The following is a 12,611-nucleotide window of genomic DNA, read 5'->3' as shown; positions in this document are numbered from 1 at the left end:
CATTCAGATACCACAGATTATGCTCAGAGGAGAAAGTCCGGGACATGCACCTTAACACACTAAAACCGCCCTCACCAAAGGACACTCCACCAGATAAGTAGATTGCATCGTAGAACGGCCCACCCAAATACCCTGAGAGAACCTGCTTGAATACAGAAATAAAACCCTCTCTGACCGCACACCCCTAGGTGTCACCTACCACCAGACACTGGAACCCATACCATACAGGGTATCATCAAACAGTTACAACCCATACTTGATGGGAACCCCATCCTGAAAGGAATCATTCCTGAACTTCCATTTCTGGCCTTCAAACAATCCTCAGCTTCTCTAAGCTCATCAACAGAAGCAAGCTCCCCACAGAGCAGGACACAGTAACTCAAAGCGGCATCAGACCCTGCCAGAACAACAGATGCAAAACCTGCAGACATATCTCCACTGCTCAGTGATCAATACCAGTTGACTCTGGTTCTGGCCTCCAGGTGTCCATGGAGTCCAGTGCTGATGAGGGAGATGCTAGTATCAACTGTTCCACCTCGGTGGTGAATCTGGCAGGTACATACCTCCTCTGCCTTTTGGTCCAGGACTCTGTCAGGGCCGTGTCAACAATAGCCCTGGAGATTGAATGAGCCGCTGTTAGCACCGCACCCCAGTGTTCCCCTTCCACAGGTTGTGGAAGCAGGGCCAGTACAGGTATCGGTACAGGGGGCCTTGGTACCGCTTAAGTTGGCACCACAAATGCTACCATGGTGACTTTCACCACCCTCCATGTCGGTACTGTCAGACATTGTGGTACCACTGTTCACGTCAGGACCGACACCGGTATGCTTGATACTAATAGTACCACTTCCGTTGGCAGCATTGCTTCGTTCTGGGTGACGGATGAGTCAGACAGGGTACTCACTGCCTCTGGTCTCCGTTCATCCTTATCTCTGGGATCTGCAGGCTCCTCTGCATCTGAGTCGGGGTCATCATCCTCCCTCTCTCCAGTGTCCTACCTGCATTGAGGGCAGTTGATGGAGCATTATGGGTACTAGGATTGGTGCCCATCTTGCAATCGGGATGGAGGTGCCTGGCTGAAAGTGCATTAGGCAGTGATATTGGCATTTCATCTCCCTGTTCAGGGAAGATCAGTCCTCTCCAATGCCATGGGAACAAGATTCTTAAAAGGGATCCTTTGTCTACATCCTCTCATCCAAGAGCGTGTTCCCCTGTGGGACCTAAACACAGTCCTAACAGGTCTGATGGGTCCTTCTTTCGAGCCCCTAGCATCTTGTCCCTTTCCACTCTTGTGTCAGAAAATGACTTTTCTGGTAGCAATAAAATCCACAAAGGAGACTGTAAGTTGCAGGCTCCAATGGAAGATCCTTTTTATGCACAATTCTCCAAAGACCAGGTGACTTTATGACCACACCCAATTCTTTTGTCTAAAGTGGTTTCTCAGTTTCATTTGAGCTAGTCAGTATATTTACCTGTTTTTTGTTTTTGTTGTTTTTTGGGGTTTTTTTTCCTAAACTGCATTCAGCTCCAGAGGAGCAGTGTCTCCATACCTTAGATGTCAGGCAATGTTTAGCCTTTTATCTGGACAGGACTAAACCATTTCCTGCTTTGCATCATTAATTTGTGTCATATGCAGACCACATGAGGGTTCAAGCAGTATCTTCGCAGACTATCTCCAAATGGATAACATCCTGCATCAAGATGGCATACGTCTCCTCAGTGGGTGGGAGCTCATCCTATGAGGATTCAAGCAATGTCCATAGCGTTCCTCAGTGACATTTCCATATTGGACATATGCAAGGGTGCAATGTGATCATTGATACATTCGTTCATGAACCATTACCCCATAACCTCATATTTCACAGCGGATGCAAGCTTTGGTAGTGAGGTCTGAGTTTAGGTAGACTCTGAGCCCTGCCTGCTGCAGCTGGGGGCATGACACTTCTGCTTGTTGTCACCTAATTGGAATACACAGCCGCATCTACTCAAAGAAGAAACAGGTATTTGTTGTAACTGTGGATCTTACAGACATGATGCAGACTCTATTTCACGACCCACCCTGCATCCCCTCTGCATCGGAGTCTCATTTCTGGGCATTCAGTGTGAAATTACTCCGTTGGCGCCTCCTTCTCCATTGCATCAAACACTAACTTCTGTTCCTTTACTTCACCAGTTCAGTTTAGCTTTCCCAGAACTTAATCCATTTCTTATCTTATCTCACTGCTTTGTGATCCATCTCCTTCACTCCACCAATCATGTCAGCCTTTACCAGCTTGTCATTTCTCCCACAATCACTTCTCACCTTCTTCCATGCTGTCCATTATGCATTAAACACTATTCCCTAATCAATTTTCAAGGAAGTTCTCTGTCCTCTATTATGATGCCTATGGTAAACTGCGTAATGATATTGGCTAGGTTGGCTAAGACCTCTTGTCTGCTTATTTAAAAAAAAAAAAAAAATTAGACACTTCTAAATTGTACACTCAGTTGAGAATATATGTAATGTCCGTATTCCACCTGCTGTAACCCATGTATTTCTCCTCCTATCAGGGATGCTGGAACAATTTGTATAGTAGGGGCGCTGAGAGCCATTGAACCAAACTGTAAACCCTGTGTACAGTGAAGACCACTTCAACCGGGTAGAATTAGTGGGGGAAGCAAAAGTGGATGGGAATCTGGGAGGCAGTGACCATGAGTTGGTTGAGTTCAGGATCCTGACGCAGGGAACAAAGGTAAGCAGCAGGATACGGACCCTGGACTTCAGGAAAGCAGACTTCGACTCCCTCAGGGAACGGATGGCCAGGATCCCCTGGGGGACTAACTTGAAGGGGAAAGGAGTCCAGGAGAGCTGGCTGTATTTCAAGGAATCCCTGTTGAGGTTACAGGGACAAACCATCCCGATGAGTCGAAAGAATAGTAAATATGGCAGGCGACCAACTTGGCTTAATGGTGAAATCCTAGCGGATCTTAAACATAAAAAAGAAGCTTACAAGAAGTGGAAGGTTGGACATATGACCAGGGAAGAGTATAAAAATATTGCTCGGGCATGTAGGAATGTTATCAGGAGGGCCAAATCGCACCTGGAGCTGCAGCTAGCCAGAGATGTCAAGAGTAACAAGAAGGGTTTCTTCAGGTATGTTGGTAACAAGAAGAAAGCCAAGGAATGTGTGGGCCCCTTACTGAATGAGGGAGGCAACCTAGTGACAGAGGATGTGGAAAAAGCTAATGTACTCAATGCTTTTTTTGCCTCTGTTTTCACTAACAAGGTCAGCTCCCAGACTGCTGCGCTGGGCATCACAAAATGCGGAAGAGATGGCCAGCCCTCTGTGGAGATAGAGGCGGTTAGGGACTATTTAGAAAAGCTGGACGTGCACAAGTCCATGGGGCCGGACGAGTTGCATCCGAGAGTGCTGAAGGAATTGGCGGCTGTGATTGCAGAGCCACTGGCCATTATCTTTGAAAACTCGTGGCGAACCGGGGAAGTCCCGGATGACTGGAAAAAGGCTAATGTAGTGCCAATCTTTAAAAAAGGGAAGAAGGAAGATCCTGGGAACTACAGGCCAGTCAGCCTCACCTCAGTCCCTGGAAAAATCATGGAGCAGGTCCTCAAAGAATCAATCCTGAAGCACTTGCATGAGAGGAAAGTGATCAGGAACAGCCAGCATGGATTCACCAAGGGAAGGTCATGCCTGACTAATCTAATCGCCTTTTATGATGAGATTACTGGTTCTGTGGATGAAGGGAAAGCAGTGGATGTATTGTTTCTTGACTTTAGCAAAGCTTTTGACACGGTCTCCCATAGTATTCTTGTCAGCAAGTTAAGGAAGTATGGGCTGGATGAATGCACTATAAGGTGGGTAGAAAGCTGGCTAAATTGTCGGGCTCAACGGGTAGTGATCAATGGCTCCATGTCTAGTTGGCAGCCGGTATCAAGTGGAGTGCCCCAAGGGTCGGTCCTGGGGCCGGTTTTATTCAATATCTTCATAAATGATCTGGAGGATGGTGTGGATTGCACTCTCAGCAAATTTGCGGATGATACTAAACTGGGAGGAGTGGTAGATACGCTGGAGGGGAGGGATAGGATACAGAAGGACCTAGACCAATTGGAAGATTGGGCCAAAAGGAATCTGATGAGGTTCAATAAGGATAAGTGCAGGGTCCTGCACTTAGGACGGAAGAACCCAATGCACAGCTACAGACTAGGGACCGAATGGCTAGGCAGCAGTTCTGCAGAAAAGGACCTAGGGGTGACAGTGGACGAGAAGCTGGATATGAGTCAGCAGTGTGCCCTTGTTGCCAAGAAGGCCAATGGCATTTTGGGATGTATAAGTAGGGGCATAGCGAGCAGATCGAGGGACGTGATCGTTCCCCTCTATTCGACATTGGTGAGGCCTCATCTGGAGTACTGTGTGCAGTTTTGGGCCCCACACTTCAAGAAGGATGTGGATAAATTGGAGAGAGTCCAGCGAAGGGCAACAAAAATGATTAGGGGTCTGGAACACATGAGTTATGAGGAGAGGCTGAGGGAGCTGGGATTGTTTAGCCTGCAGAAGAGAAGAATGAGGGGGGATTTGATAGCTGCTTTCAACTACCTGAAAGGGGGTTCCAAAGAGGATGGCTCTAGACTGTTCTCAATGGTAGCAGATGACAGAACGAGGAGTAATGGTCTCAAGTTGCAGTGGGGGAGGTTTAGATTGGATATTAGGAAAAACTTTTTCACTAAGAGGGTGGTGAAACACTGGAATGTGTTACCTAGGGAGGTGGTAGAATCTCCTTCCTTAGAGGTTTTTAAGGTCAGGCTTGACAAAGCCCTGGCTGGGATGATTTAACTGGGAATTGGTCCTGCTTCGAGCAGGGGGTTGGACTAGATGACCTTCTGGGGTCCCTTCCAACCCTGATATTCTATGATTCTATGATTCTAAGCCACCCCCACATCGCTAGTTCCAGCACTTATGTCTCCAGTTATGTTCTACACCTTGTTGGAGCTTGTCTCTATTTAAAATGTAACCACTCTGGGTTAGAGAGTGTATTTTGTTGTATATTTGTACAGAGTGCTGCACAGTCCCTACTGAGGACTGTGCGTGGTAGCAAAATACAAATAATATTTTCATTAAAAAATTTATATTTAGAGATGAGATTTCCTGTCCACCCACTTAAAAGGAACAACATAAATGTTTGCATTCATTGTTCAGCACAGCAACATTCTTTTTAAAATGAGGCATTAGAATATCAGCTAACTGAGCAATCTGATTAACTAGTCATTCTGTTACTTTACAGTAACATTAAGTAAAAGATTAAATAATGTGTTGCCATTTACAAAGGCCAGTACTGCTCTGCTGTCCCTAACCATCTAATTTTTTTGCTTCTGTCACTGATCATTTCAGTTTTGAAACAAGAAAGTTATTGTTTGAACACAAGATGGCAGTACATAGTTAACAAAGGTAGCAACCACATCTGTTATGAAAATTGAATATCTGGAGGTGGCAAAGATACAGCTGTTTTATTCTGCTGCTAGAATATTTTACTATGGCAATTACATTCTACAAGTGATTTAGAAAGTTCATTATCACACAACAAAATATTAATCAAGAAAATGTGAAATCTTAAGGAACTTGTTTTTTAGGTTTTTAGAATTAACTCAAGGTAGGGTTGAAAAATTATTTAAAAACAAGATATTGTTTAACTTTTTAAAGATTAAATTTATTGGAGTGCTTCAGATCTTGTAATATCGTCTCCAACATATGTTCAGCTTTATTGCATGCTTCGGGAGGCATTCTCATATTTGAAACTGTTGCCTGCATTTACAGCTTGTGCAACATAGATGTAACTCCAACATAGCTAATAACTCCAGTGTGCTGTATTCAACTTCCCTAGTGTGACCTTTGAACCACAGTTAAAAATCAACGGTTACCTACGTATATTTATGTTGAACCTTTTAAAACCTTTTTATTACTGTATTTAAGTCACATGAAGTGACTATCAAAAACTAAAGGGTGCCATTCTTTTTTTATTTTTTATTACTCACTTTCATCCTATTCTTTATCTTCAGTAAATATTAAAATATCACTTTACAATATGATCTGCATTTGTGGGTCAAGGCAGCACTTCTAAAAATATGCGATGGGAAAGTACTCATTAAATATACCAGAAAAAGAAGCAGAAATCTAAGTCTGATTTTTTTTTTGTTGAATTGAAACAACATGTGGAATCGCACTTTCAAGCTGACAAATTCATGTTAGTATTTTAGCATTCTTGGTGCGTTATACTGTTAAGAGAACAGAACATATAAAATACTTTCCTACTAAACAGTACTCCTGGTAGGTGGTTTGGTTTTTGTTTTTTTTTAAAGTACAGTGGCCTTTGTGGGGAGTAGGTGACCTGGGGGGAGGGATAGCTCAGTGGTTTGAGCATTGGCCTGCTAAACCCAGGGTTGTGAGTTCAATCCTTGAGGGGGCCATTTAGGGATCTGGGGCAAAAATTGGGGATTGGTCCTGCTTCAAGCAGGGGGTTGGACTAGATGATCTCCTGAGGTCCCTTCCAACCCTAACCTTCCATGATTCTAGTGTATAAGTGGGGTACTAAAAGATTATTACCATCTGTATCCTATTTCTGCTGATTTTGAACTCTAGCTAATCACATAACGTTTAGGGTTTAAAGAAAGGAAACTGCTTTTCAGCTAAACTTCCTTTCTGAGAGTTTGATATGTATTATCTGACAGTTATTTTAATACCAAAATTAACTTGAAGACAAAAAACTAAAAATATAATGCTGAGATGGTAGAATGTTCTGCTGTGACTCTACTTCCAAACTGACTTCAGTTCTGATCACAATTCTGATACATAAACTATGCCCTTAAAAAGTTGGCGCCTGTTCTTCTGGGGGGAAGCTGCTGCTGTGCAAAGTGCTTCCTAGCGTCCTTGCCTGCAGTGGGCTGTGCCTGTGTGGGGTAAGCCAGAGGCACATCCCAACCACAGTACAGTACAGTATATATATAATGCCTTTTGTCTGCCCCCCAAAAATTTCCTTGGAACCTAACCCCCCCCCCGCATTTATATTAAATCTTATGGAAAAATTGGATTCATTTAATATCATTTCACTTAAAGTTGCATTTTTCAGGAACATAACTACAATGTTAAGTGAGGAGTTACTGTACATAAATTCTATGCTATGTAGTCACAACAATAGTTCAATTTGTACAAGTGAGACTTAAGTAACTTTAAAAATCTAATGAGATGGCTTCATGTTTGAAGATTTACGTTGCTTCATCAAGGTTGGTTCTTCTGCACATACTTACATAGGCGGTGGAATCCAAACTGTTGCTCTTCTAAATTTTTTATATATAATTTTTTTTCTTTATCAGAATCCAGCAGGCTAAAGTACAAATCCTTCCTGAGCGAGTGCTGCCTTCAACTATGTCAGCAGTACAGCTGGAATCCCTGAACAGATGCCACATAATTCCTTCTTCCAAACCCACAGCGTGGCAGGACCAACATATACATCAATGGTGGCAGAAATATCAAAAGGTCAGAAACTAATTGTTTTTTTTATTTTATTTTTGATGGCATTTCAAAAATCAATAAGTTCTATCTGTGTGTCTTTAAAGAAAAATGCACAAACTGGGACCCTATATGTCAACCTTCTGCTGTTGCTGCAGATTGTGTGGGTTGTTTATCAGCGGACAGCAGTGGGCAAAATCACACTTTGTATTAGATTAGTTATGTCTTATTTTAATTACCATGTCATTGCTTTGGGGGAAGTAGTGTTGTATGTGTATATCTTGCTAAATTGCAGGGAAGGTATAAGGATTGCCTACACATGGAAATTCACCAGCAGAACTATACTATTAGAGTTATTCTGCTATAATTCTACTGGCATAACTCCCCATGTGGACACTCTTATTTAGGCATAAGAGTGCTTTTTTTTTTTTTTTTTTTAGCTTATGTGGCTAAGTCCATATGAAATCTATTAATGTTTATAGTGGCACATAAACCTTTTTTTTTTTTTTTTAAATGTAAGCTAAGAATCCCAGACTCCCAAGACACATTTACAAATGCATTCTATTTATTGGGATGGTCAGTGTTAGGAGATTGTGGTGATTGCTACATAATGAGAATTAAATCTAAGGGCTTGATTTCTAGTTCCTCTCTCTAACATTTACTTTTTTTTCTCATTTACTTTTTTTTCTCATATCAGTTCCTTTCATCCATCAGTTTCTTTCCTCTTTCATTATCACCCTGACTTCTAGTACTTCAGGTGAATTATAGACCAGTCAGCCTAACTTAGATACCTGGAAAGGTACTGAAACAAATAATTGAACAATCAGTTTGTAAGCACCTAGAGCATAATAGGGCTAAACAAAATAGCCAGTATGGATTTGTCAAGAAAAATCATGTCAAACCAACCTAGTTTCCTTCTTTGACAGGATTACTAGCCTACTGGATGGGGGAAGCAGTACCTGTGATGTATCTTGATTTTAGTAACGCTTTAGAAACCATCCCACATGACATTAACATAAGCAAACTAGCAAATATTTATGTTCTGCATTGTTTTTCTGGCGATTTCTGTAAGTGTACCTGGTTTGTTTTTTCTAAACTGGACTCTTTATCATGTACATAATTGAACCTCACTAATCTAACACTGATTAGTGAGGTTTGTAGAATACTGAGAGCTGGAGGTAGGGCCAGCAAGTTGATATGATGATCTTTGTGGGCAAATAGAAGGGCTTCTTGACGTGCCCTGGGTTTAGCTTTGACTCGAAAACTGTTGGCCATCAGTGCTGCTACTACTGCTTCTGCTGCTGCCTGGGTGCTACTGCCATGGCTTTGGTTTGGCTGTCGGAGAGAAGAGGGACGTGGTAGCTGATTTGTAGTGGAAAATTTTAGAGTGCCATCATTTCCTGTCTTTTCTCTGTGGTTGGGTAAATTCAGCTGAAGGGCAGAGGTGACTTTTTTTGGTGGCTTTATTGATCTATGGGAACACTGAGAACGTGCACCAGTGGAAGAGCATGAGCAGCATCTGCTCGTGGTCGAATCTTCTTCCAGGCATTTGATATGTGGGTGAGAGGTAATCCATGGGTGACGCTGTCTTCCTGTAGTTATCCACAGGGAGGCGACTTCCCCAACATCAGAACCTCTGTGTTTACTTCCTCACTGAAGAGCAAATTTAGATGTCTACTTTCCCTTTGCAGCTGTGCAGTTTAACAAAGTGCAAATCAGTGAGGTTCCATTCTGCTTAATTTTTTGTATTTAAATACATAGTTGTTCCGCTCATGTTAGGAGTGGTGATCCTAGACCAGGGATCGGCAACCTTTGGCACACAGTCTGCCAGGGTAAGCCTCCTGGGGGGCCGGGCCGGTTTGTTTACCTGTCACATCTGCAGGTTCAGCTGATCGCAGCGCCCACTGGCCGCGGTTCGCCGTTCCAGACCAATGGGGGCTGCGGGAAGTGGCGGCCAGCACATCTCTCGGCCTGCGCCGTTTCCCGCAGCCCCTATTGGCCTGGAGTGGCGAACCATGGCCAGTGGGTACTGCGATGGGCCAAACCTGCAGACGCTGCAGGTAAACAAACTGGCCCAGCCCGCCAGGGGGCTTACCCTGGCAGGCTGCGTGCCAAAGGTTGCCAATCCCTGTCCTAAACCATAGATGACAATCTCATAGGCTGGATGCATTTTACTGGCTTCTACTAAATACTGTAAAGGAAATTTTATAAATGAGGTTAATACACAGGCTGAATATATAATACAAGAAATAGAAGTTTCTTGGTCTTTTTAAATAAATTGAGAGTGTCATGCTTTAAGATCAGAGGCCCCTAAGTGTTAATCCAATACAAATGATGATGATATGCCCCTTGCTGAATAACTCAAGAATCCTGACAGGTTTCAGAGTACCAGCCGTGTTAGTCTGTATTCGCAAAAAGAAAAGGAGTACTTGTGGCACCTTAGAGACTAACAAATTTATTTGAGCATAAGGTTTCGTGAGCATGCATCCAATGAAGTGAGCTATAGCTCACGAAAGCTTATGCTCAAATAAATTTGTTAGTCTCTAAGGTGCCACAAGTACTCCTTTTCTTTTTTCAAGAATCCTGAATATCCCAAACTGATATTTGCTTAACACGTTTTTGCTTAAATATAATCCTGTTTCGCTTTCAGTATTGAAATGAATCAGAAAGAAGGCAGGGCATAGCTGATTGCAAGTCCCTCCCTCCCTGCATATGCTAATCAGGTTGCCCCACACTTTTGCAGTGAAAAAATGTGCTTTATGGCCAGAGTTCATCACCTGGAGAAAGTAACTCATCAACAGAAAATGCAAATCCAGACTTTCTGAAGACCAAACCTCTGCAGGAATCAAAAGAAATCAGGTGTGTAGTGCTCCTAAGATTCCTTGCATCTCGATTCTCCCACCTGAGAAGCTGGTAGTTAAACCTAAAAAGCTGAAATAAAGCACATTCATGTTGTAATTACATATCTCTTCATATGTTCTCAATATGATACCCGTGACTGTAATTATATACAAAATATTTCTGCATACTTCAGTGCCTAATAACCTGCCCAGTAAGTAATGTCTACCAGAGAACTACAATATTTGTATTTAACCCATTTGTTTTGGACAAACTCTATATTTTTAATGCTACGTCATTATTCTTGGCATATGTTCAACACAAATATTTCATTTTCAGAAGAGCTAGTATATAATTTTTTATTAAGTATTTTGAAATTTAAATTTAGAAAATTAATTTGATTTAATGCAACATTAAGGTTACATATTTAAGTCAGGAGATGCAAAACATAAAGTTAACGTAGGCAAATAAAGGTTTCTGTGTTGCATGTGCTCTATTTGTAAGTTCTAATAACTAGTGAAAGCATAATATATATGAATTAGTGTTTCTATGAGAATCTTAACTATTTTATTTCCTTCTCTCCTTTTTAAAGATGCACCTTTATGCTCCTGTAATGTAGCTTTTAGAATTTAATTCACTTTTTAAAAAAAAGAGGAGAGGAGAAACTGCTATTGCACTTTAATAAGGTGTTGGTCTTGACTGACAGGAATTTAACTTCAATTTCACTCATTTCCCCAGAGTATGCTCCACTGGGGAAAATCCTGTCTCCTTCCCTGTGCTGCAGAGTTGCACCATTGCAGTTTTGCCAATGGCTGAAATTGGGGATAATCTACAATGTAAACATTTCAAAAGAACCTAACATTTCAGTTTGTGACTCAAGTCTTGCCTCTATCTCGATTCTCATCCATGTACAAAAACCTCTTCCTTAAATTAAGAGGTGTTTTAAGATCAACCTAGCTGGCCTATCAGGGAAGTGAGTTGGAGCTTGAGTGATGCTGGTGCTCAAGCTAATAATGCAAGAGCTCAAGTTACAGTAGCTAATCCAATCACTTTGCTAATCCAATCAGTCTGTGCTGTTGCTGCATGTTTGAATTTAATAACCATTTGAGATTGTCAAATAACAGGCTCAAATGGAATTATTTGATCAAAGATTTAATCAGAGATTAGTTCAACACCACCCAGAAAGAAAAGATATATTACCACCCTTGGTGTAAGTTAAAGAGCTGGCCTTTGTGTCTCTCCCCTGTGTAACTGGTGTGTTGATGGCAGATTTCATTTCCCTACCTAATTCCCAATATATCTATCTTTTCTATGGGGTATGAAACAAAGAGAAACCGCTTTTATGGATGGAAAAAATATTTTCCTATGATTGACTTTTGCCATATGTTATGTTTTTTAATGTTTTTGTTTACCTCATTACTTATGGAATTTCCTTTATGGTATCTGTAGGCTACATGATGGATAAGCAAAAAGGGAATTCTAACCAGATCACTATTCCTGACAACTGGCAATCCCCAAGACCTCTTTTAATGGATCCCCATTTCGTCATTGCAGAAAGTATCTGCAATAATAATTGTTCCTTACCAAACAGTCCTGCTTATATCTCTGTAGACTCTTTTGGTAGTTTGAGGGGGTCTTTTTTCCTGGACATTTGTTTTCTCACAGAGTTGGATGGCTTATAGTCTAAGGGTATGGCTACGCTTGCAGATGTAGAGTGCTTTGAGTTAAACCAGCCTTCGTAGAGCGCAGTAGGGAAAGCGCTGCAGTCTGTCCACACTGACAGCTTCAAGCGCACTGTCATAGGCACATTAGCAGCTCTTGCAATGGCCACAGAGAGCAGTGCATTGTGGTAGCTATCCCAGCATGCAAGTGGCTGCAATGTTCTTTTCAAATGGGGGGGGTGGAGTGTGACAGGGAGTGTGTTGTGTGTATGTGGGGGGAGAGTGAGTGGGTTTTGGGGGACTGAGAACATGTCAGCATGCTGTCTTGTAAGTTCAGACAGCAGCAGACTCCCCTTCCCCCCCCCACCTCTCTCTCACACACAGCATTCCACAGTAACAGCTTGCTTTGTCTTGAAGCAGATAATCAGCCAGCTGTCAGAAACAAAGCTTTCAATGAGCATATCCGCATTTCTACAGCGAGTTAAAAACAATGAGAAGAGTGGCCACTTGACTTAAGGGGATTATGGGATGTTTCCAGAGGCTGATCAGAGTGCAACACCTCATTCACACCGACGCTGTGGTGCTCCAGCGGGGGCGCAGCAAACGTTATTCCACT

The 12,611-nt window shown here is 42.2% G+C and overlaps 1 protein-coding gene across 3 annotated transcripts in view; it reads left to right on the top strand.

The window, feature by feature from the left end:
- CRBN (cereblon) overlaps window positions 1–12,611 on the top strand; it is a 49,906-nt gene that overhangs the window by 17,144 nt on the left and 20,151 nt on the right. For all 3 annotated transcript variants that reach the window (XM_073351161.1, XM_073351160.1, XM_073351162.1), the window contains one exon: window positions 7,361–7,523. In XM_073351161.1, coding sequence (XP_073207262.1) covers window positions 7,361–7,523 — 163 coding nt within the window. The remainder of the gene's footprint in view (window positions 1–7,360; window positions 7,524–12,611) is intronic.

Source organism: Lepidochelys kempii, chromosome 7, assembly GCF_965140265.1.
Source record: "Lepidochelys kempii isolate rLepKem1 chromosome 7, rLepKem1.hap2, whole genome shotgun sequence".
Lineage (NCBI taxonomy): Eukaryota > Metazoa > Chordata > Testudines > Cheloniidae > Lepidochelys > Lepidochelys kempii.
This window is presented reverse-complemented; position numbering and strand designations above follow the sequence as displayed.